General features: G+C 46.7%; 1 protein-coding gene and 2 long non-coding RNA genes across 4 annotated transcripts; 1 reads left to right on the forward strand and 2 right to left on the reverse strand.

The window, feature by feature from the left end:
- Window positions 1-12024: 12024 nt before the first annotated feature.
- On the reverse strand, window positions 12025-13434 carry LOC139834244 (uncharacterized). The gene has a single exon (XM_071824729.1). It carries the CDS (start codon window positions 13432-13434, stop codon window positions 12025-12027), a length of 1410 nt encoding a protein of 469 aa, XP_071680830.1.
- A 3802-nt stretch (window positions 13435-17236) lies between these two features.
- LOC127327191 (uncharacterized) lies at window positions 17237-20270 on the reverse strand. Its single transcript, XR_007868457.2, has 4 exons — window positions 20094-20270; window positions 19852-20002; window positions 19418-19742; window positions 17237-19328 (listed from the first exon to the last, which is right to left on the reverse strand). It is a non-coding gene; the product is annotated as an uncharacterized lncRNA (long non-coding RNA).
- Window positions 20271-20651: 381 nt separating this feature from the next.
- Window positions 20652-24617, forward strand: LOC127323903 (uncharacterized). Of its 2 annotated transcripts, XR_011750936.1 has the most exons (6): window positions 20652-21119; window positions 21212-21365; window positions 21473-21797; window positions 21888-22081; window positions 22208-22321; window positions 22446-24617. It is a non-coding gene; the product is annotated as an uncharacterized lncRNA (long non-coding RNA). The 2 variants fall into 2 exon arrangements; XR_011750935.1 differs by having other exon boundaries at window positions 22208-24617.
- Window positions 24618-25930: the final 1313 nt, after the last annotated feature.

Genomic DNA, 25930 nt, shown 5'->3' on the forward strand with positions numbered 1-25930 from the left:
CATTTGGATGTTGAAAGTTGCAAACATAATATGGAGTTGCTGATTTCTGCGCTACAATTTTTAGTGCATGATTTTTATATTTTTACTAGTAGCTCCTAAAAAAATTTCCTTAATAATGAAGCTGCAAATTTTCATCCTCTATATTCACGTAAATTGGATTAATTTTATGATTTTTCTAAGTCGATAAAAAATTTCAGTTTTGCTGCGTCACAAATTATGGACAGATTCTGCCTTTTTTTGTTAGATCCATTATTTTGAGTATCAAATGATTTTTAATTGAATATTTTGGTATGGTAGAATGAGTAGAAAATTATGTGCTCTATTTTTCATAAATATATAATTTTATTCTTGAGTAAAATAGTAGCAAGCATGATTTATTTGTACCTCTAATGTCACCTATAGAAAAGAATGGGTAGAAAAGTTTGTGTTGAAATTTTTTCACAGGAAATGGAGGAATATCACACTAAGATGATTCAAGTATGATGAATATCATAATCTTGGGGATGCCAATGCAACCCTATTGGACTCATTTTTAATTCCTGGTTTCAGCACCTCTAAACTCTGTTTTTTGAGCAACATAAAATTTTCGCAAAAACTTAAAGCGTCCTTGCCTTATTTGTGTCTAGTTTTGTTTTGTTTTGTTTTATTTTGTGAGAGGACCGTAATATTGAGTGTTTATAATGCATATTCATAAGCTACGACCAAACTATTTATCTTTGAATGTTCAAAGTAAAATAAATTGCATGCTCTTAAAACAAAAAGATGAATGTCTAAAAATTGAAATTTATTTTGTGTAATGCATTTCTAGTTTCACATGCTCTATTGAGTGATGATTTTTTATGTGCCTTATTCAGTGCTACTTCCTGCTAGTGTATATAGATGTTTAACTTTAAGTATCATTACTTGATGATGAATGAATAGCCTATGGATACTATTGCATGCTTTTCGACCTCTTGCTAGCCAAAAGATTTGAATTCTTACACAAGCATACACTTGTTTCCAAGATCAACTCAAATCCATTATCTATCATACCTACCTACATAGCACTTGCTATTCCAAGTATAATATGTGTGTTTGTCTCCAACCTTTTCAAAATTTTCTTTTTGTGTAATTTAAACCTCATAAGAAACTAAGGTTTGGTAGGAAATACCATGTAACATCCCAATTTTCAAATTGTCAAAGATCATGCATGGGATGCATAAGCATCATGACATCACTGCATTTTAGGGAAAATTTCAAACCTTATTTCAAAACCTCAAATCCGAAAATGGCATTAATAGCCACTTAGGCATGTATGCAACCTTTGCTTTTATAAAGTTTGTATTTGGTTTTAAAAATGATTCCAAAATGAAGTCCTTTTAAAGAGAAATCCACCCATATTCTATTTGCATTTTTCTGATTATTTTTGATACCCCAAAAAGCTTTAAAAATAAAGAAACAAAAAGGAGGCCCGACCAGGCCGAACGGCCCAGCGCGTCCCGCGCGACCCCGCACTCCGCGCGCCCCCGGACGCCGCAAAGCCTAGCAGTGCCCCAGCCCTATGAATACCTGCCCCTGGAGCCCCCAACGACGCACACAACAGTGCTCAGCGCTTCTCTCTAATTCGAAGCGCTGCTGCTCTCTTCTGCTGCAAGCTGCTCGCCCTGTGCACGCACACCTGTAGCACCCGCCCCACGTAACAACGCACACTCGCGCACACGCTGCGGCTCTCCTCTCTCCCGCGCCGCAACAACCGTGATGCTACATGCCTACGTAACGCCGCCATCTTCATCACGCACGAGATCACCGCCGGGAGAACGCCGCGACACGGTGACTCGACACATCGCCCATACTGTAATAATCCTAATCCTCGTTTTTTAAATAGATTGTTGTAGTATCTTCGTAATTTCATATTTTTAGATCTATAGCTCCGTTTTAAATGATTAATTTTGCCTTTTGTTCATAATTAAATTCTCTACAACTTCTGGGAAGAAAATTGTTCCATTCGAGAAACTTTTTCTCGCGACCTTTTGGACGTCATCAAAATTTAACCGAGAAATATTTAATCTTGTAAAATCAATATCTTTTGATCTGTTTATCAAAATCGTGCAAAAATTATACCCTTAAACTCATAAAAATATGAGCAACATAGTAGAATGATAAAAATTGACTTGCGAACTATTTCAAAATATGTGAATTTGAGTTTTTTTTCATCATAGGTTTAATCCTATAAATATTTTCAACATAGTTCTTTTTGCCAAAATGATCCTTATGATCATACCCATCTTTCAGAACCTTTTAGAATTTTTTATCATGTTCAAGGATAATACATATCCTACGCTTGGTTGTCTAGTTCACATTATTCAAATGACAATTGAGTTATTTGAGTAAGTGGTGATAAATCTTAGCTATAGATTTTCCCACGTGCAAATGTAATGTTGAGTCGCTCTACTACATAGCACATGTTTTGAACCCTTAATATCCATTAGCATCTTGGACCCACATCTTTAATATCATTCATGCCTATCCAACCTCATGCCATTCAACCCTTCCACTTAGTTTAAATTATTCAAATTTCGAATGAGTTATTCGAGTAATTCAATATATTATTAGTTCATACCCAAGTCTATGTGTGACTCTGTGCTACTTTGATAAGTGTTTTCACACTATATCAAGTTGCATTTTTAATTGTACAAGCATCATCCTATTTATCCATCCTTGTGTAGCAAACAACCCTTGACCATATATCCTTGTCAATCTTTTCTTTCTAAGCAATTGACTTGGATAATCTTTTTCTTTCTAAGTATTTGACTTATTAAATTGATCTATAACAAATGTATCAAGAGCGTGATATGTTTTCTTTTCAAGTATTTGACCCATCCATTTCATCTCCCAAAGCCATAGCTTGCAAGCCATGCCTCATGCTATATCTTCCTTATTTGACTAAAATAAAAATAAATAACAACTTGTTGTTTGCCTTGCTTGATTTTGTTGTTGTTGGAATGTGTGTTTATGTGGTGTTATCTTTATCTTACAGTATGTACGGAGAGCTACGTGTTTTGATTGCGGGAAGTGAACGCTCTTCGACTTCCAAAAAGGCAAGTGACACCCCAATCACCAATATCCCTATTTTTTTTATCTATGCACTGTAGTAATTTTTGTAGTATACATGTATATGGTTTTATGCTTGCTATTCACTCCCAGTAGTTTAGCTACCCCCACTTGACTACTTTGTCTCCATTAAATTTTGTTGTTGTCATCTATGCTATGAAAAATGTTTTACTAGTGGTTAAGGAAAAATAACTAAGTTTAATGAACCACCTCGGTGGTGGGTGTGATTGGATTATGTGGAGTGGTTAACCGGAGTCATATCTATGGTGGTTATGTGTATCACACTTGTGGACGGCCACTCAGGAACAAAGAGGTTATAGACAACCCTGCTCATTAGCTTACCGTACAACCACATGCTAATATGAGCTCTGGCTTGACAGAGTATGTTGTGTGAACCTGGGCCCTACGTGACATGATGATGTAGGGGAATGTAGGTCGGAGCGGGTCCATAGAGAAAGGTCTGGGTGATCACTTCGGAAAAGTCTCGTCCTAGTCAACATCTGTCCATTTGAGCAAAGAGCAGACTAAGTCATGTGGGTAAATTTGTACAACCTCTATAGAGTGTTACAAATAAGTACTTAGTTGTGTCCCCGGTTACGGAAAATTTGAGCGAACTGACAAGGTTCATGAAAGCTTTCTCATCCCAATTTCTTAAGTTAAAACTTGGTGGGTGAACATGGAATATGACAATTGGTATATGTGACTATCGGCTAGTAGGTCCCGTGCCATAAATATTTATGGTCTGTGTCTACAGGGGTAGATCACTCAAACCAAGTTGATCATGGGTACGAGGATTCACCGGGGTTTACCGGTGGTTTCCAGGTTCATTGATTTCTATTAATGGTACCGTCTAATTAGTAGGAAAGAAAATGATTTGATAAATGATAGGAGAAAACTGGCTTTATGTAAAATATGTCTGAGCTCTACCAGCCAAATGATCACGTATGTGTTAGGTTGCAACTTGTGTCCACCAAAGTCTCATCTTGCCAATACAATTCAAATTATTGACCATTCGTGGTTGCAACGTATCGTGTAAGTTAGTTGTAGTTTTAATTGAAATATATTTCCATTAATAAGCAAATTAGTATCATACTACTATAGAAATTTTATATGGCTATTTATTTCTTTCTTTGCTTGGAATTATGTTTACATGTGGGGTAAGGAAAACTTGTGCGTCTCCGTGACACTGTTTATGAGGAAATACTTCTAGACTTAAGTTGACACACAGATTTTTAATATATAAATGGTTGCTTGTTTGATTTAATGTGGGCCGTAGCAACCCACGGATTTTGTGCTAGTTATTAATAATTTGCATATTCCAGAATACCATAATCGTTTGTTATCTATCTCTTATTTCTCCAGTATGTCAATTATTATTTTGCAAGCATACTCTCATGGAGCAGAAGCTGGCTTCCTTAAGATGCCAGCCTTCACCGCCGCCTGCTGTGGTGGGGGCTCAGCAGCCTAGAAAGATGCTCGCGGAGAATGCAACAAAGGAACTTAGAAGAACTTCTGCAACCAAGAAGTCAATAGGAACCGTTCACGTAAATCAAGCTCCAAACGCCCCCATCGAACGAAAGCCGCCAGTGGGAAGGAAACCGTTTGACTGTAAATCTGCTATGAAATTTTCCCCCTATACAGCTGTGGATCTGATCGACAGTTCGTCATCCGACAAGGGTTGGTTTATTTAACCCCTATTCATGTTCCCCTCCCCAAGGCTTGGAAATTTTGTGAGGACTTGTTGATAGAGGATTACTATCTTTTTGGTGTAAATAAACATTTCAATGTAAAGGTGGATTTAATTAGCAATATACTATAATAATATTATCCTTTTGTTTCGAATGGGTTTGCAAATGGTTGCTACGATGTATTGTCTGTCGTCGGTACTTCAGAAATTTGATAGCCGGTACGTATCAAAGGCTTGTTTCAGTACAAGTAATCGGCAACGTTGTTGAAATTGATCACGAGAGAAAGTGGTTCCACCCTTGTAGCCTTTTCAACAGAAGGTGTCGCTATCTGATTCTTTTGGTTGCCAGGTGGTCCAGTTAGTCATTGAAACAATAGCTTTGTAAAAAATGTATCATACTCTCATCGATCCATAATAAGTATGGAGGGCAAACATATTTTCAAGACTAAAACTGAATTGAGGGCAAACATATTTTCCAGAAATTGTACTGGAGCCCGATATAGCTAGGCTTAAAAAAACAACTCATATTTTGTATACATGGGTAAGAGTAAATAAAATTAAAGAAGGATCATCCCAGGACGACTTCAACGAGAGGTCCAGACTTGATCATTCTTCTCACCACCCTCTTATCCTCGTCGCTCCAGCACCGGCATTCTTGCTGCATGTCCCAATTGTTGGATAATTAGGCACAATTTCCATGATTAATTCCAGAATATTAAGCATGACGACAGTAACTACTAACATGTGAAACTCGAACATACTAGATGTAGTGATCAACATGAACAGTAGCATAGCAAACAGTACAACATCCATCGCTAAACAGATCGAGATATGTCGCACGTACCGATCTGGTGGAGGTGGCGGTGGAGGTGTAGCAGATGATGTCGCGGCAGTAACGTTGTTGATGACAACGTTGTTGACGACGGGTCGAAGTAGATGGCGTTGAAGACGACGGTAGGCAGCACCGCCCGACTTGGACGGAAGGCGACCCGTGATGAAGAGCTTGAGCAGTCGCGCAGAGCGCTTCCCAAAAACCCACCCGCCCTCTCCCGTACAGGATCGCAAGGACGAGCGGTTCCGGAGACCTGCTCTCCCGTTCGCCGATGCACGTCGGCTCGCGGGATGGAGTAGGCTACGATGGCGGCGCAAGCAGAGAGAGGTGGAAACCCTAACTCGTGTATTGGATGTGTTTCTGCGGTAGCCGGACAGGAGATTATATAGGCTCGGGAAACCCTAGGCAACGTGGGCGTGGCCCACGTCGCACGAACGTTTCGAGTCGGTTACAGATAGCCCACGATCCGGGAGCGACCCGAACCGACTAACTGCGACGCGTCCGTCTAGGACTCTGTTCGTTTTCCTGAGCTGCAAAAAGTAAGGAAAGTCTCGGCTCGAGGCTCAAACCACTCACCACGAGCGCGGCGCGCGTCGTGACGTGTCGTGTCGAGACGAGACGAGCGAGGAGGAGGAGGAGCGCGCGTGTAGCACTCCTATTCTTACTCACTTACTAGTGGTGGAACAACCCACCTTATAAGGTGGTCTAACTTCCTCCCAACTTTCCATGTGGGACTAAACTTCACACCTCTTGCCACTCCCTAGTGAGCTGCCACCAACTTGGGCTCAAACTCACAAGGCTGCCACTATGTGGGCTTTGAGATTTATAGGAAAAACTGAAATCTAATTTGGGCCACTAAAAGTGGGCCCAATATTTCAACAATCCCCCACCAGATCTCAAATCCCCATTTAGAGATTTACCAATACTCACTGCTTGTTTATATACCAGTGTTTCAGCGGAGACTGTTAAGTTGAACTTCCGCCTAGAACCTTAAGCTACATCCACTCACACTTGAACAATGGACTAGGCCTTGAATTGCAAGTTTTGCGTGAACAGGGTTTCACTCAAAGTCATGACCAGTACATGGCTGCCAGTAGCCTACCCCGCGGGTGAAGCATATGCGTCATACTTCATGGTCTCTTCATGAGTTTACTAGAGATCACCCAAATCTCATAGATTGCGACGTTTAACAATCGGACTCATATAGGTGTGTTATTTCAAGAATGCTCTGTAGGACAGCATCTTTGCTAAAATAGCCAACATAAACACATTAAGGCTTGTTGCCAACCTGCCTTACAAAGAATCGAGAGTTGTGCATCTTCACATGGAGAGGGTTACATAATACTCTCCTCAATTAAACCACTAGTTTGTTCTTCCTGTGTCCTAATTCACGGGATCTCCGATCACAAAGGTTGGGTTGCCACTTTGGTGTAACATAAAGGGGTATCAAACCCATCTCCTCGATGCACTTTCTATCACATTACGTGATAGTCCCTTTGTAAAGGGATCTGCCAGGTTTTTGTCTGCTTTGAATATATGTAACAGTTATTACTCCGGAGTTTCGCAATTTCCTGATAGACTTCAAACGTCTCTTGACGTGTCTTGATGACTTTGCGTTATCCTTAGAATTGTTCACTTTGACAATTACAGTTTGATTGTCACAATTCAAAAGGATTGCCGGAACAGGTTTTTCAACCACAGGCAAGTCCATCAAGAGCTCACGCAACCATTCTGATTCAACAGTGGTTGTGTCTAGAGCAGTAAGTTCTGCTTCCATAGTTGACCTCGTCAATATGGTTTGCTTACAAGATCTCCATGACACTGCGCCACCTCCAAAGGTAAATACATACCCACTTGTGGCATACAGATCAGCTACATCTGAGATCCAATTCGAATCACTATATCCTTCAAGCACAGCTGGGTGCCCTGAATAGTGAATCCCATAACTCATTGTACCACATAGGTAGCGCATGACCCTATCAAGTGCATGCCAATGATCAGTACCCGGGTTTGACATGAACCTACTCAACTTGCTAACAGCAAAAGAGATGTCGGGTCTAGTCGCTCGCTAAGTACATGAGTGAGCCAACGATCTGAGAATATCTCAATTGATCTATGGCAATCCTCCGGTTCTTGCGTAGTGTCACACTGGGATCATAAGGTGTTGAAGAAGGCTTGCTATCAATATAGCCGAACCGGCTCAAGATCTTCTCAACATAATGGGATTGCGTTAGAGTAATCCCACTCTCGTTCTTAATCAGCTTGATGTTCGTAATCACATCAGCCTTCTCCCAGATCTTTCATATCAAAACTCTTTGACAAGAAAGACTTGACCTCGTGTATTACTCTCATGTTTGTACCAAAGATCAGAATATCATCCACATACAAACATAGTATAACACCTTCGCCCCCACCATAGCGATAGTAAACACACTTGTCAGCCTCATTGACAACAAAGCCTACAGAAGTTAAAGTTCTGTCAAACTTCTCATGCCATTGCTTAGGTGCTTGTTTTAGGCCATATAAAGATTTCAGCAACTTGCACACCTTTCTTTCTTCACCTTTTACTACAAACCCATCAGGCTGATCCATATAGATTTCCTCTTCCAACTCTCCATTAAGGAAAGCTGTCTTTACGTCCATTTGATGAACGATAAGACCATAGGAGGCAGCCATGGATAGTAGTACTCGAATGGTGGTAAGTCTAGCGACAGTGTGAATAGGTGTCAAGTAATCTTCGCCTTCTCTCTCGTGTGTAGCCTTTCGCTACAAGCCGCGCCTTGTACTTTTCAATAGTACCATCAGGTCTTAGCTTCTTCTTGAACACCCATTTGCAGCCCATGGCTTGCATCCATGGGGTCGTTTCCGACAACTCCCAAGTTCCATTAGAAAGAATCGAGTCCATCTCATTATGGACAGCTTCTTTCCAGTCATCTCGCATCCGGAGATGCATATGCCTCTCGCAATGGACGTGGGAGTATCATCCACAAGGTACACAATGAAATCATCACCAAAGGATTTTTCAATCCTTCGTCTCTTGCTCCGTTTAGGAGCTTCATTGTCATCCTTCTCAAGAACATTCTCATGTGATTGTTCAAAATACTCATTAGATGTACTGGACTCAGAATTATCTCAAAGAGAAATTCTAGCAATGCTATGCATATCTTTCATAGGAAACATATTCTCAAAAATGTTGCATCACGAGATTCCATAATAGTATCAACATGCATATCGTGCACCTCGGATTGAACTACTAAAAATCTATATCCTACACTCCGAGGAGCATAACCTAGAAAGATACAATCCACTGTCTTTGGTCCAAGTTTGCGCTTCTTAGTAATTGGAATATTGACTTTCGCCAAACATCCCCATGTGCGCAAATACGAAAGTGATGGTTTTCTCCCAGCCCACTCCTCGTAAGGGGTTTTATCTTTATTCTTGTTAGGAACTCTATTCAGGACATGACATGAAGTCAACAAAGCCTCCCCCCACCATGCCTTTGATAAACCAGCAGTGGCTAACATGGAATTCACCAAGTCAGTCAGCGTGCGGTTTTTCCTCTCGGCAACCCCGTTTGATTGGGGTGAATAGGGAGGTGTCCTCTCATGAATAATGCCATGTTCCTCACAGAATTCATCAAAGATTTTAGGAAAATATTCGCCACCACGATCCGACCTAAGACGCTTGATCTTTCTCTCTAGTTGATTTTCAACTTCAGCCTTATAAATTTTAAAGTAGTCTAAAGCTTCATCTTTAGTTCGCAACAAATAAACATAGCAAAATCTAGTCGCATCATCAATCAATGTCATGAAATATCTCTTTCCACCTTTTGTCAACACACCATTCATCTCGCATAGATCGTAATGTATGAGTTCTAGAGGTGCCAAGTTTTCTCTCCTCGGCCGCCTTGTGAGGCTTCCGAGGTTGCTTCGATTGCACACAACTATGGCACTTAGAGCCTTTGGCAATGGTGAAATTCGGAATTAAACTTAAACTGGATAGCCGAGACATTAAACCAAAATTAATGTGACATAAACGAGAATGCCAAACACTGGTATCATCACTAACATTGCCACATATATGGTTCACAGACTTATTACTGAAATCAGAAAGCGAAAAGCGGAACAAGCCTCCGCACTCATAGCCTTTACCAATAAATTGTCCAAACTTGGAAACAACTACTTTATTCGACTCTAAAACAACCTTAAACCCATCTCTGCATAGAAGGGAGCCGCTAACGAGATTCTTGTTCATAGTAGGGACATGCTGCACGTTCCTCACCGCACGATCTTCCCGAAGTGAACTTCAGATCTACCGTGCCAACACCACGAACAAGCATGTGACCCATTCCCCATCAAGACGGAAGAATCCCGGGCGACCTGGTAAGAAGTGAACATGGATATGTCAGCACACACATGAACATTAGCACCCGTATCAATCCACCAACATGGAGATTGAAATACCGAAAGAACAGTAAAGAGATTACCGTACCCATCAGCATTGCTAGCGGTCACAGTGTTGACTTGCCTCGCCTTTTTCTTGCGGTCTGCCCTCTCTGGACAGTCCTTAGAAAAGTGGCCAGTCTCTCCACATGTAAAGCAGCTCAGATCTGCCTTGTTTATCATCTTCTTCTTCTTGAAGGTTGTAGTCTTCATAGGCTTATTGAAGGAGGGCTTGTTATTCCCTTTGTTCTTGCTGTAGGGTTTCTTCTGCACCATGTTGGCGCTAGACTGATCCTCTCCTTTCTCAGTATTATCCTTAGCCCGAGCTTTCTCCTCAACATCAAGAGATGCTATCAGATTTTCTACTGATATCTCCTGTCTCTTGTGTTTGAGAGTTGTGGCAAAGTTCCTCCATGAAGGGGGCAACTTAGCGATGATGCATCCAGCCACAAACTTGTCAGGTAAGACACACTTAAGGAGTTCGAGCTCTTTCGCAATGCACTGTATCTCATGAGCTTGTTCGACTACAGAACGGTTGTTTACCATCCTGATGTCATGGAAGCTCTCCATGATGTACAGCTTCATCGTCGCATCGGTTGCACCGAATTTAACATTCGGTGCATCCCAGAGCTCTTTACCATCCGTTATGTGCATGTACACATCACACGTACGATCAGCAAGAATACTCAGAACGCATCCGACGAAGAGAGTATTGTTTTCCTTGAACTTGTTCTGATCTTGGTCAGATATAGTTCCTTCAGGTAAACCATCACTAACTTCGAACACTTTCAGATGAGTAAGCCAGAGCGTGGCCTTAACCTGCCACCTCTTAAAGTGCACACCGGTAAACTTATCCGGCCTCAGTGCATCAGCAAAACCAGCCATTGTTAACTCAGGAAATTGCCTACAATTAGGTTTTTGGATTGTTGGATAATTAGGCACAATTTCCATGATTAATTCCAGAATATTAAGCATGATGACAGTAACTACTAACATGTGAAACTCGAACATACTAGATGTAGTGATCAACATGAACAGTAGCATAGCAAACAGTACAACATCCATCGCTAAACAGATCGAGATATGTCGCACGTACCGATCTGGTGGAGGTGGCGGTGGAGGTGTAGCAGATGATGTCGCGGCAGTAACGTTGTTGATGACAACGTTGTTGACGACGGGTCGAAGTAGATGGCGTTGAAGACGACGGTAGGCAGCACCGCCCGACTTGGACGGAAGGCGACCCGTGATGAAGAGCTTGAGCAGTCGCGCAGAGCGCTTCCCAAAACCCACCCGCCCTCTCCCGTACAGGATCGCAAGGACGAGCGGTTCCGGAGACCTGCTCTCCCGTTCGCCGATGCACGTCGGCTCGCGGGATGGAGTAGGCTACGATGGCGGCGCAAGCAGAGAGAGGTGGAAACCCTAACTCGTGTATTGGATGTGTTTCTGCGGTAGCCGGACAGGAGATTATATAGGCTCGGGAAACCCTAGGCAACGTGGGCATGGCCCACGTCGCACGAACGTTTCGAGTCGGTTACAGATAGCCCACGATCCGGGAGCGACCCGAACCGACTAACTGCGACGCGTCCGTCTAGGACTCTGTTCGTTTTCCTGAGCTGCAAAAAGTAAGGAAAGTCTCGGCTCGAGGCTCAAACCACTCACCACGAGCGCGGCGCGCGTCGTGACGTGACGTGACGTGACGTGTCGTGTCGTGTCGAGACGAGCGAGGAGGAGGAGGAGCGCGCGTGTAGCACTCCTATTCTTACTCACTTACTAGTGGTGGAACAACCCACCTTATAAGGTGGTCTAACTTCCTCCCAACTTTCCATGTGAGACTAAACTTCACACCTCTTGCCACTCCCTAGTGAGCTGCCACCAACTTGGGCTCAAACTCACAAGGCTGCCACTATGTGGGCTTTGAGATTTATAGGAAAAACTGAAATCTAATTTGGGCCACTAAAAGTGGGCCCAATATTTCAACACCAATCCCAGAGTCCGTTGTATCGGACATGGCCATCTTTGAGCAGAACAAGGCGTTGCAAGGCTGCACAGGCGCTCACGACATACTTGAGAAACTCCACGTGGCGCTGCTGCGTGAATCCAACCATGACCAGCTCCTTCAAGTTACTAGGATGCTGCTCCTGGTTCCTCTTGGGCCAGATTATCCCCCCAAATGCTTCTGGCTCCACCTCCATGTGAGCCACATGGATGTGCAGGATCTCGAGCGATGGCGCGGCCATCAGGAGCGCGCGCAGCCATGAGCCCTCCCAGTTGGAAGGTAGGTCGGCGACAAGGAGCTTTTTCAGGTGGAACAGTGACTTGTCTAGATCCTTGGTCCGAATCCAGCTCTTGGGTCCCGTGAACCGGATGATGAGGTTCTTCATGGTCGAGGGGGACGTAGCAAGGAACTGCTTGAGCTCATTGTGCGGCGGCGGCAGAGCTAAAATATCCTGCTCTACGAAGAAGGTGAGGTTGGTGTGCGTGAGGCACGGGACCGAGCCAAACATGAGCTCGACGGTGTTGGTCAGGCACGCCAGGCGGGTGAGCATCGGGAGGCGGCGCAGTTCGATCACCAGGAAGGAGCACGCCTCAACGACGAGCTCTCTGATCTCTGAACGCGGGGCGTCCACCACCAGACAGTCCTCCAAGCAGCCGCAGGACGTGAGGTGCAGCACCTGCAGCCGCGTGCACAGACTGAATACCCTCTCGTAGACGTGGACGGGCGTGGAAGCGGCCATGTCTCGTAGGATCAGCGTGGTGAGCGCGTCGTAGCGCTGCAGCGGCCGCGGCACCATGCAGTTTCCCAGGGTCAGGCTGCGCACGCGCGACCTTTGGCCGTCCTCCTTGAGGCGCAAGGTGTAGGCCGGCGGCGCGTCTTCCGGGCAGGTGGACGCGGCATGCCTGACGACCACCTCCAGTTCTTCCACTCCCCATGCCCCGACCGCGGCGGCGACCAGCCGGTCCACGACGCCAACGTCGTGTGTCTCGAAAAATTCGAGACGGAGGGTCTTGGCACGCCGGCGCGCGTGGCCACCGTCCGCTTCCAAGAAGCCAGTGATGCCGTCGAGGAACACCTTCATGGTACAGCGCTCGCAGCTCGCCACCAGGCCGTCAAGCGTCCTGGCCAAAGCCTTGTCGCGCGGCAGGTTGCGCGCGCGGAGTGCGACGGTCCGTTCATACTCCGGCGGGAGTATGTCGCGCACCCTGAAGTCGAACGCCGGGAGGTCGCGCGGGATGCGCGCCCAGCGCCTGGATAGGACGGCAGTCGAGAGCGCGGCGCGGGTGCCCAGCTTGCTCAGTATGAGATGGATCAGCTCTTCCGGCAGCGCGCTGAGGCGGTCTGCCTCGCCGGCCGTGCGTGGGCGCACGCGACGTAACCACGGCATGGCGGCGGACTCGATCGATGGTGTGGATTTTGGTTCTGGTAAAGCCGGGTGTTGTTGGGGGCTAAAATATAGGCAGAAGGGTCAGCGTTACAGTTCGATTCGGACGTGGACAAAGGTCGGTGTGTGATCGGATTTGATCGAGTTGCGATTTCCCAGCGCAACGTGCATTGTTGCAGTCCGAAACTGCTTAATTTAGACGCGTTTGACAAAACCTAGACTCGTGTGTTAGGGCCACATATCATGTTCGACGCGTTTGACAACCCAGACTCGTGGTCCACATACTTTGTTTTGTGCCTGAATTCTCATTTGCAATTTAACCCGCTTAGACCTGTTCAAAAGCTAGCCGAAGTAGATTACATGGAAGATCACAAGTCCAATTTTTTAAGTGGCAATATGTGCGGGTTGAAACAAAATTTTAACACATCCAACATGCCCGGAGTGGCTCGTCTCCAGCGCAAGCTACCTGGGAAGACCATGATTCGTTGCACGAGCATTTTCCTCATGCTCCTGCTTGGAGGCAAGCAGATCTTCAACAACGGGGGAGTGTCAACGACCCTGGTACTCCTGCTGATCAAAGCTCGGGTGGGAACGACACTGATTCGCTCGCATCGTCGCCAAGTAGCAAGCCTAGCCCAGGAGGGAAAGGAAGGCTTCAACTCGCTACGCCAGTGCGGACTCGACCAAGTGAAACCCGGCCCATCTTAGCTATGCTATATAAGCTAGTCATGAGCCCGGAGATAGGGCATGTTGTAAGTGATTTGTGAACGAGGGTTGCTCCGGTGCTCCCCCCTAAATGTAAGTTGAAGAGTCATAGTTAGTTTTTTTTTCGTGTGTTAGGTCCGCCGAAACCCATATCCAACCCTGTGTGTATTGATACAATATGTGTATGTCACGTAAGAAGAAAAAAAGAGGTCACTTGACCCGTTAACGATCTCATCTGCCTAAGTACCGCTCCACATCGTGCATACTTTGTTTTAAAATCGTAGATACGTACAAAAAAAGAGATACAACATGATGCATGCCATACAGGCCTGTACAGAACTGTACGGACGGTGGACCTACACTAAATTTATGATCTTACCCCCGCTTACAAACAGGTAGGAAAAGATCTCCACCGTTGTTGTGTTTGACGCTCCCAGATTTTTTTCAGGGGAGGAGCACCGGAGCAGAAGTGTTTGTGAACATGGGCGGATGCAGCCTATAGTCAAGGGGGGGCAGCTGCCCCCACTCAATTTTCATTTACCTTGTAATATGCTAGCTAAAAACTGATTTGCCCCCACTTAGAAATATTATTTGCACCACTTGTCATATTTTTGCCCCTCTCAAAAATTGTCCTGGATCCGCCCTTGTTTGTGAACCCGGCCGATGCCGTGCAGACACGCTCGGGGGTGGTTGGGTGGATTATGGAGCGAATTCCTTGTTGTGTGATTAATCTAGTAGAGTTCCTGCTAGATCCCGTAGCACCTTACAGAATACTTCAGTCTATTGATACCTCAATTTCTCAGTTTCACCAAAACTGCAAGGCGTTTTGGCAATTGCTCCTTAGTTGTGGTACACGGTCTGACCGTCGTCGCTGTATCATCTTCCGGCGATCAGTCGCTCGGGTCCCATCTGTCACGGGTTCGGAAAATTGTGCACTGTGCAGTCGCAGATCGGTCTTCTGCAGCTGGGCCCACGCGCATACCAAAAAAAAAAACAAAAGATATTCGCCGTCTTCCTCGTACGATTGGAATCGGCGGATAAAAAATCTCGCGCCCCTGCAGAATGACAGGTGGGCCGCCCCCTCTCGTCGGACCCGCCGCCCCGCGACCCGGACAATTTCGTATTGTATAAGCAGAGGGAGGCCACTTCCGAGTTCCACTATCCTTCTCCTTCTCCGAGCTTTCCGCACGTCCCCATCTCCGCCATGGCGAAGCTGCAGCCCTAGGCGTGCGCGCGTGCGCCGTCCTCCGGTGTTCGATCGCCATCCCCGGTGCATCGGAGCCGCGAAGTGAGTATTACTGTGTGCTCTTTTGGCGCCCCTCTGGCCTCTGTTGTTGCGAATCGATTTGAATTGTCTCGGTGGGTTCTGAATGTCGATTGAATTGATCGATTGTGTCATCGCCGTGAACGGTGAACCCCGTGTGGAGTTTTGACTGCACAAGGGTCGGACGATGGTGATGGCTGAACGCAGCCGTCGTACCGGATCGCATAGCCGTACTCTCTCTGCATGTTAAGCTGCCAACATCTGTTGCTATGCTCCTTTCCTGTTATTTTTTTAGGGCATGGGGCGGTTTGTTCTTCCAAATCCGTACAGAGTTATCATTTCCTTTGCATCTGAGAGCATCTCCACTCGTCTCCCCGACGAGGCCCCCGGCGAGCGGTTTTTTCCATCCGGACGGCGTAATTCGGCCCAGTCGCGCCCCCGGTTCCTCGTTTTCGTCCGGATTTGGGCCTAAATTCATCCGGCGATCCCACGCCATCCCCGCCCCCCCGGGGAGCGCTCGGGGAGTCCGGACGAAAGGAAAGCGCGGGAAACACCGAGGAAACTTCCCGCGCGTCTGGTGGCCCCAACTTGTCGGCGAGAGAAACCGATCGTCGTCCTCATCGCATCGTCTTCCGCGCGCTGTAAAAGCCTGCCGCCGGTCTACATTCGCCGGCCACGCGGCGAGTTAATGTCGTCGTCTTCCGCGCACGCATCGTCTTCCGCGCGCACTAAAGGCTGCCGCCGGTCAGCTCGCCGCGGACGCGTCGCATTACACGCGTCATTAATCACCCGCGCCAGCCGCGCCTATATACGCCGGTCCGCTCGCCGCAAGGCGTACCCCGTGCTCCACTCTCCCTCCGCTCTCCCTCTACTCTCCCGATGGCGTTCTACGACGACGACGGCGCAGCCAACAACGGCTTCCCCCGCCGGTCGCTCCACGCGTGGGAGGGGCACCTCCTCCAGCGGGCGGTACCCCTGCCCGCCGGACACGAGGCCTCCCGGCGGCGGGTGGCGGCTTAGTGCTGGCGGCGTACCAATCCCGCCGCCGCCTCGGGGCCACGCCCTCGACGTCGCCATCGAGGAGGCGCGGATGACCTTGACGGACGAGGAACGCGCCGAGCCACGCCACCACCCCGACAACTACACGGCGTGGAACTCGTACTTCTGCGGCGGTGGGAGCGGGAGCTTCGCCTCCACGACGGCCCGCCGCCTCCGCCTCCGCGCAACAACGCCGCGGGCCGCCGACGTTGGTGGAGCGCGCCGGAAAGGACGGCGGCGAACGTCCTCGCGCACATCGAGGGCGGAAACTTCCCGTGCTCACGATGCCCCTCCATCGAGGGCATCGGCGAGCCGCCGCCGGAAACGTCGGCAGCCACGGCGCATGGCTGCCGGTTCGTCGTCTTCGGATCGGCGCCGAGGTCATCCTTCGCGCCGGTGAAGAGGAGGAGGCGACGTCGCCTTCGACGCCGGTGCTCGTCAAGAAGGAGCGGCGTCTCCGCCGCCGACCGAGGGCGCAGCAGCCGGCGCCCTCGTCATCCGCGACCAACCCTCCCAGCCAGGGCGGAAGAGGAAGGCGCCGAAAAGGAGGACGCGCGGCCGCCGCCGCAAACAAAGGCTCGCCGAGGAGGAGGCGAAGCGCGCGGAGGACGCCGCCGTGGCGGAGGCGATCGCCGGGTCGCTCAACGACCTGGTGCCCGCCGACAACGCCCTCCCGAGGACGCCGCCTTGCGTGGTCCAGGGCAAGACCGGGAGCGCGAGGAGGAGGAGCAGCAGCGGCGGCTGCCGGACCTGGCCGCCGCACGCGCCGGCTCGCCGCCCGCGCGCCGCCCGCGCCGCTCCAACCGCCGCCGACGACGCCGCGCGCTACCGCCGTCCTGCGACACCTCCATCCGGCGTCGTTGTCCCCGTCGTCGACCTCGAGTCCTCGGACGACGAATGGTACAAGCCATCCCCGGGGTGGGGAGACGCCGGCCAGGGCAGCAGCCGCCAGGCCGCGCCGCCGAAGGTGCCGAAGGTCGAGGACGACGGCTCCGACGACGGCGGCGACGACTACACGGTGTTCTACCGCCGTTTGGGCATGTAGAGCGCCGTGTTTTAGAATTAGCATTTGAATTCCCCTAGCCGAATTCAAAATATAGTCGAATTCGGCCTCTATGTATGAACTCCGCCCGTTTTAGTCTAAATATCATTAAATTTAGTCTATATTCGCCCGAATTTAGCCGAAGTTTATCAAGTTTCCGTTTTTCAAACTCGCATCGTCGTCTTCGCCTGGGCACGCGGCTGGGAAACTACTCCTCCCCACGCCAAATCTTCCTCCAATCCGGACGAAAATTTCGCCGGATTTGGGCGTGGGGAGCGCCAACGAGTGGGGATGCTCTGACTGCCATACACTTGGTGCAGACTTATGTTGTCTTCATTTTAGTTCATGGTAATCAGGGGAGGGCATATCTGTCTATCTGATGATCATGGGCTAAATGAAAAATGTGCACTTGTGTGGCAGTACTACTGCAATGCTATTTAACACATTCTGAGATAAGGTGTGGCATCGTAATCGGTAGAACATTTGACTCCGAAAGACTATGACATTTGATGATCTGTCTTAAAATTAAGTTATCGCACACATTTTTTTTCTTAAAATTAATTTAATAATTTAGGGGCGCAATAATAGTCATACTAACCCATACGACTCTTTCGCCGCTCCCGAACCGGTGTACAACGAAATTGGGTTCGTGAGTATGGTAATGTGGATCTCCCATCAATTGTTCAATTTTCGGGATGGAAGAGGCTCTCATCCCCCTTCCTGCTCTCAAGCCGCTACAGTAGCTGCCCCTCCCCTCTTCTTCTCCGGGCAGCTCCTTCCTCCTCTCCGCCGGATTAGCCGGCTGGAGATGGAGAGGAGTATGCGCCGGCTGTATATATGTAGGCTTCTCTTCTAGCCTTGGTCCCCTAGTGGCGTCTTGGAGTTGTGCCTCGGATCTAGGCGGCAAGATCTGGGGATTAGGGTTCGTTTCCTTGCAGCTATGTCTCCGGTGGTCGGAGCATGCGAGCGAGGAGGGAGCCACCGTCTCCGTCAATAAAGTAGTTGTCGCGGAGCTGCTGTTGATGCTGAGGAGCTGCGAAGTGGAGCCCCCCCTGGCCGGCCATGGAGGCGAGGGGGAGGGGCGAGGCTTTCTGCGGCACACGGTGGAGCTTCTTCTGGCCGGCCATGGAGGCGAGGAGGAGAAGCTTTGCTGGGTGCTCTTCCCGGCGGAGCAGCGATCCAGGTTCTTCTCTCTGGCTCTGGATCTGCTGAGTGTTTGGGTTGTTCTTCCTCCTCCTTGTGGTCGTGGTGACAGGCAGGAGGGGGGAAGACCCAGTGCTCGTCGATCTGGAGTCGAGAGGCACATGGGTGAGCGTGCGGTGCTCACCATGTTGGAAGATTTCTTCAGGCGGCAGATTTCAAGCGCCGGCGTCGTCCGCCGCCGCTATTCTTGGCCAAGAGGGCCTCTCCGCACCTCGGAGGTTCCAGCTCCGGGGAATTTCGACTTCCTCCAGGCCGTTGAGCTGAAGGGGAAGATCTTTGATCTTGGCGTGGTAACCCATCCTGGTGACGAACCAAGTGGCGCAGTCCCCGGCGTCGCCACCAGAGACCATGGCCCAAGATCCAGTCGACGCGGTGGAGAAGAAGGACCCGATCGCTTTCTTGTTTTTCTTTCTGGGTTCCTTTTTGTAAAAAAATTGGACTCTTGTGCTATTGTTCTCAAAGCCAAGGTCCTCCTTGTAATTGTTCCCACCGACTAATGAAGCTTCCAGGTCCTTTGGGGCCTTATCTGTTCAAAAAAAAAATTCGGGATGATCTTGTTCATCTCCTCTTGAGAAATATCGGTGGCATCAGTGAAGTAACATCCATTGAATGCTTCTTCGCATTGTTCCGGTAGATTCTGGCATTCTATTCAATTTCGATTGAAAATTTATGATCAAATGAGATAGTTCAAATAATGTACGAAAAAATACAATTAAATGCTCAGTGATAATTACCAGGGGTCCTGATCCAAAGTTTAGGTACGCCGGTAGAACTATGCACATATATATTAAATATGTGCTCATCCTTGACCAAGTCTAAAGTAATGATGTCCCCCACTTCAACATCGAAAGCCGACAGCATGGACCTGTAATACGGTCCTATCATTGCAAAGTGTGAACCACGATCATCGAGTATGATGTGGTGCATGCTATAGACACGACATTCTTCATCATCATCATCACAATCGCCTTCGGGGTCCCTGTCTGGCGTACCTTTTGCCTTTAATATATTCGATGGGCATAAGTTCTCCAGTCTTTCTTTAAATCTACAAGGAATTATCTACGCAAAAAACTATCTTCGTAAGTACAATGCATACTAACTGCATATACGAAAAATGTTGTCGTATACATGGGATGTGCGAACATTTTTAAAAAAAATGCGAACATACCGAACAGTTTTCGAACACCATCGGCAACATTTTTATACGGAACTTCGTGGATGATGTCGAAGATCGGCAGCACAAATCAGATGGCTGAGTGCACATCGGACATGCCGTTTCTCTGGCCAAGGGAACGTTTCAACAAATAGTTGGAACAATCCTTCATGGAGACACAAATGAAAATGATTTAAAAATACCAATATAAGACTTGAAATTGTGATCTAGGAGGTTGGATGAAGTAAATTACTTACAGATAACACATTCGACTTCTTGCCAGCGAGAGATGGAAAAAATATCTGACGAGATGATTTTCCCGTTGCAGGTACAGGGTTTATTTATATGAAAAAAAGTACTAACAATAGAAGTAGACGTATGGCCAGTAATGGGTCAATGGTAATGTACTATAAATAGTAATTTGACAGTAGCTAAATTAGTAGTTGGTCAGCCTTAATAAAAATATGAGTGGACATAAGGGCACATGCAATAACAAATGTTGGTACATCCCTAAAAAAGGTTTCCATATTGACAGGAGGTTGTGGACTGGGCATTGGATACAGATATGCAAGCCAGAACGTAAGGTGATGCATAAACCATATGTTAATACACTTGAAGGATTGGAAGCTGGCCATGTGGTGGCCATGTGGTACGGAAAGTCAGTTCTAGCGGATCCGGTAACTACCGGTGCTGCCAACGCCATCCGCTTCGTTGGACGCCCCAACGAAGCGGACGGCGTTGGCAGCACCGGTAGTTACCGGATCCGCTAGAACTGACTTTCCGTACCACATGGCCAGCTTCCAATCCTTCAAGTGTATTAACATATGGTTTATGCTGGACGAAGCGGACGGCGTTGGCAGCATCGGTAGTTACCGGATCCGCTAGAACTGACTTTCCGTACCACATGGCCATCTTCCAATCCTTCAAGTGTATTAACATATGGTTTATGCAGCACCTTACGTTCTGGCTTGCATATCTGTATCCAATGCCCAGTCCACAACCTCCTGTCAATATGGAAACATTTTTTTTAGGGATGTACCAACATTTGTTATTGCATGTTCCCTTATGTCCACTCATATTTTTATTAAGGCTGACCAACTACTAATTTAGCTACTGTCAAATTACTATTTATAGTACATTACCATTGACCCATTACTGGCCATACGTCTACTTCTATTGTTAGTACTTTTTTTCATATAAATAAACCTTGTACCTGCAACGGGAGAATCATCTCGTTAGATATTTTTCCATCTCTCGCTGGCAAGAAGTCGAATGTGTTATCTGTAAGTAATTTACTTCATCCAACCTCCTAGATCACAATTTCAAGTCTTATATTGGTTTTTTTTAAATCATTTTCATTTGTGTCTCCATGAAGGATTGTTCCAACTATTTGTTGAAACGTTCCCTTCATGGCAGGAGAAACGACATGTCCGATGTGCACTCAGCCATCTGATTTGTGCGGCCGATCTTCGAGATCATCCACGAAGTTCTGTATAAAAATGTTGCCGATGGTGTTCGAAAATTGTTCGGTATGTTCGCATTTTTAAAAAATGTTCGCACATCCCATGTATACAACAACATTTTTCGTATATGCAGTTAGTATGCATTGTACTTACGAAGATAGTTTTTTGCGTAGATAATTCCTTGTAGATTTAAAGAAAGACTGGAGAACTTATGCCCATCGAATATATTAAAGGCAAAAGGTACGCCAGACAGGGACCCCGAAGGCGATTGTGATGATGATGATGAAGAATGTCGTGTCTATAGCATGCACCACATCATACTCGATGATCGTGGTTCACACTTTGCAATGATAGGACCGTATTACAGGTCCATGCTGTCGGCTTTCGATGTTGAAGTGGGGGACATCATTACTTTAGACTTGGTCAAGGATGAGCACATATTTAATATATATGTGCATAGTTCTACCGGCGTACCTAAACCTTGGATCAGGACCCCTGGTAATTATCACTGAGCATTTAATTGTATTTTTTCGGTACATTATTTGAACTATCTCATTTGATCATAAATTTTCAATCGAAATTGAATAGAATGCCAGAATCTACCGGAACAATGCGAAGAAGCATTCAATGGATGTTACTTCACTGATGCCACCGATATTTCTCAAGAGGAAATGAACAAGATCATCCCGAAAATTGAACAATTGATGGGAGATCCACATTACCATACTCACGAACCCAATTTCGTTGTACACCGGCTCGGAAGCGGCGAAAGAGTCGTATGGGTTAGTATGACTATTATTGCGCCCCTAAATTATTAAATTAATTTTAAGAAAAAAATGTGTGCGATAACTTATCATCCATTCAACCTTTAATTGTACTGTTGATTTTTAAATTTAGACCTTGTGTAGGGACTTTCTTTGGAAGCTATAAAGCCAGAGGGTGTTCTTCCCATAAATGGCGTTGCCGTGTACGCTTGCGAGGGCCATACTATACAGGGAGAATACAAAATTAGGAATGGCGAGGTGAAATTCTGTGATACATGGGCGGCATTCTGCATGGACTATAGCTTATATTATATGGAGGAGTTGTGCTCGTCACTAGAGTTTTTTTGAGAAAGTAACCACGTTCATATATTAAAACATACAGAACAAGCACACACACGCGGAAACCTCAGGAAGAGACTGGAAAGGATACACGTCGAGGAACAAATGCAGAAAGACCCCCCAACAAGGGAAAAATAAAGAAAAGCTCCTGTAGGACCCTGCATCCATCGTCTTCTCCAATCGTCGCCGGATCCGAGCGAGCACCATCGCCGTTGCTGGCTTTACGGATCGAAGGAGAAGCTCCTCGCAGACGGAGGAGCCATGAGCGTTGGGGAGCGTCGACCGGGGATCTTCCCCATGCTGCAGATCGGACCTCAGGTCCGCCGTAACACGCCGACCACTTCGGGGAAAACCGGCGAACCTGCCACCATCAAGCCACCATCCTGCTCCCGAGCCGCCATCCTCTCCTGAAGGCCAACGCCGCCGCCAAAAGCAACGGACGGCAGCCATCATCTTCACTCCTGGGCAGGATCTCCAAGCTTCGCGACGACGCCGGAGGAAACGCCATCGAGACGGGGCCAAAGCTTGAGAACAAAATCCCCTGGATGCGGCGCCGCCGCCGCCTCGCCGACGCATCCTGGGAAACCCTAGCCACACCGTCCAGCAGGAACGGCTGGAGACTACGCCACCACTCCCCTCGAAGAAATCGAGATGGGGCCGGAGGTGGTGGATCTTATTGAGGGAAAGCGTCGTCGCCGCCGCCATCCTGACAACGCCGCCCCCAAAGCCTAACCCTAACCTATCTACACGCCGGGCCAAAGGAGCTGGAGCTCCCCCACTCTCCCCCCGCCGCCGGAGCGACGAGAGAAGAGAGAGGGAGCCAGCGCCCTCGCCGGCGGCGGTGTACGGAGGGAAACGGGGCTCCTCCCTTTTCGCCTCTTCTACTGTAGCAAGAGATAGGGGGAGGGAGAGCAGACCAGTGACCGTCACTAGAGTTGTGGCCAATGAAAGTTACATTGGTCTTGATATCTTACGCATTTAGGCCAACATAATCGCTCGTCCATTTTTACAATTACGTTCTTTTTTTCAGAATGCATGTTGTGTTTTAGACTGTCAAATTTACTTTTACACACTTTTCGCTTAGTACGATATGATGTTTCTTTTTAAATTTCAATAATGAGAATAAACACTATTACTTTTTCCCGTCGAACAATTTTGTACTTGAGAAGAAAGCTTCTCTCTTACGTGAGTACCAATTGCTGAAATGTTCTACTTAATATGTAGTAGGGGTGGGGCGATTTCTCGTTACAGCTTTCCCCTGTCTAAAGATGTTTCGCTGAATTGTACTTGTTTTACGTGTTGCGTGCCAAAGTAATTGTGGTGATTTGTAAGCCTCTGTGTCCCTTCCGTGTCCCCTCCTAGTACAGAAACATTGCTGCCGAATAGCCTTTTCCGTCCCCTTCCTTTTCCCGCAACTTTTGCAAAGAACTGAGGAGAGAGAGAGACAGACACCCCTAGCAATGTAGAAGGAGCGTACCAAGGAGGCATCCTCATCGGCGGCCGCATCGGCCTCGTCTTCTGTGCTACATGCGCAGAAGCCGGAGGCTGATGCGTCCGCGACTGCCTCGGATGTTCAGAAGCTGCTGAAGGAGCCGTCCGTGCAGAATCCGGAGCTGGAGTATCTGAAGAAGGGCGACGCACGGGAGGTGGTGGCAGTGCCAGATCTGGAGAATGGCGTAGGTGTTGTGGCTCGGGAGCATCTGGCAAAGCTCGAGGCGCACTTTGTGGAGCAGATCTGGAGAAGGAGGAGTATATGTTATAATCCTGGAAAATGTCATGGAAAATATGTAAAAATGACTTTCTAGAGAATCCTTTGAAGAAAATAACAGGAACAACAATGTAAATCGATAGTGTTAGGTTGAAAAGAGGGAGAAATGTACCAAAAAAGACCTAACAAGCATCCAGCTTTAAAATAGAATGTAAATCGATAGTGTTAGGTAGAATGTAGCAAATAAGAGGAACAACATTGTAAACGCAAGAATTTTAGACTACATCATTATGTCATATGATATCAACTGAAATTTCAATGCCACCACGGTCGCCCAAATTGAATAGAATGAGAACAACATCCCCAGCTTTAAAATAATACTCCTTAGCAAGCTCCGCCCAGCATGAATCAAACTTTAGCCTTCCGTCGGTAGTAGTGTAGTATGCACCCTTAGGACGGAACCCATAATCATCAACAAAGAAACAAGCCTCACCGGTTTCAGAAATATCCAAGGACGTAACAACTTCCTTCGGTATACGCTGAATAATAGAGATTGATTCATATATGCAAAGCATATGAAAGATAACTAAAAATATATAGAGAAGAAGAACTGTACCAGTCCATTGCCTTTCAAATCAGTATTCATCAACGTGTGCACAAAAACCATACCCATGCCATGCCCACGTTCACGGAGAAGTACGTCCTTCTTCAATGTTTGAGCAGTAGTAAGCGTAACTCCTTTTCTGTGGTCAACTGCAATTGGAATTTCTGCATACAAATATTAACAACTAGAAAATCAAAAAACAGAGGAGATATAAAATGAGTCAGATTACAAAGTTGCATTCATGAAGAACTAAAAACAAATTACCTTCCAGACGATCCTTTGGAATACCATCAGAACCTTCTGCAAATATCCCAAAGTGATCAGGTGCATTATGAATTTCCAACATAATATAGTCCCCAACTTGTAGGTCATAGTCATGAAGAAATTTCTTGTACCCACTTCCAAAAACAATTGTCTTCGAACTGCCTTTTTTTAACATCACACTTGTACTGGACTGCATCCGATGTCCGGACAAAAAAAATAGTACCAACAATGTTGTTGAACTGCCTCCTCACAAAACAAGGCACAACCTGTATCATATGAAATGGTGCAGGAAATAAGCATGAACTCTACATTTAAGCAACCAGGAAAATACAGTATGGAAAAGGAATAACCATGAAGTCATCGAATCTGCTACCAAGGTGACAACGAAATGAATTGACGGTCTTCCGCCGCTCATTACAACGGTACCCCATTGAACCACAAACAACACTGTGCATAGTTAGCAAGTGTCATTTTAACAACCTTTTATATATTGACACATATACATCTTTCCATGAAATATACTAGAATAGAGGAAATATTAATACTTGGTTATCCATTTCTGTTGAATAAAAAATCAGAAGAAACACAGTAGCATTTTTTGTTTCAACATCGAAACATCTAGGGAAACATAAATTAAAAAGAGCATGGACGTTCCAAAAGTGTTAGATCTATGTCCATAGATGTCAAACCAGACCAATATAAAAACATTTGTCCCTTCATATTGACCAAACTATCTTTTAAGTGAGATAAAACTCTTGAACACTACAGCAAATGAAATGAAGGAATGGATCGGAATAAACACATGTTCCTACCTCAGTAATCAAGAAGATACTTTGGAGACAAAGATTATCTTCAACACACGAAAGAGAGAAGGAGAGGAAGAATAGTTTCTTCACCAGATGGACAATGGAAGCCCCACGGACAGGGGAATTATGTACTACTGTGTCAGTTC

Source organism: Lolium perenne, chromosome 1, assembly GCF_019359855.2.
Source record: "Lolium perenne isolate Kyuss_39 chromosome 1, Kyuss_2.0, whole genome shotgun sequence".
Taxonomy (NCBI): domain Eukaryota; kingdom Viridiplantae; phylum Streptophyta; class Magnoliopsida; order Poales; family Poaceae; genus Lolium; species Lolium perenne.

Coding starts and splice junctions, on each gene's coding strand:
- LOC139834244 (XM_071824729.1), bottom strand. CDS start 13,434: ATGCCGTGGTTACGTCGCGTGCGCCCACGCACGGCCGGCGAGGCAGAC.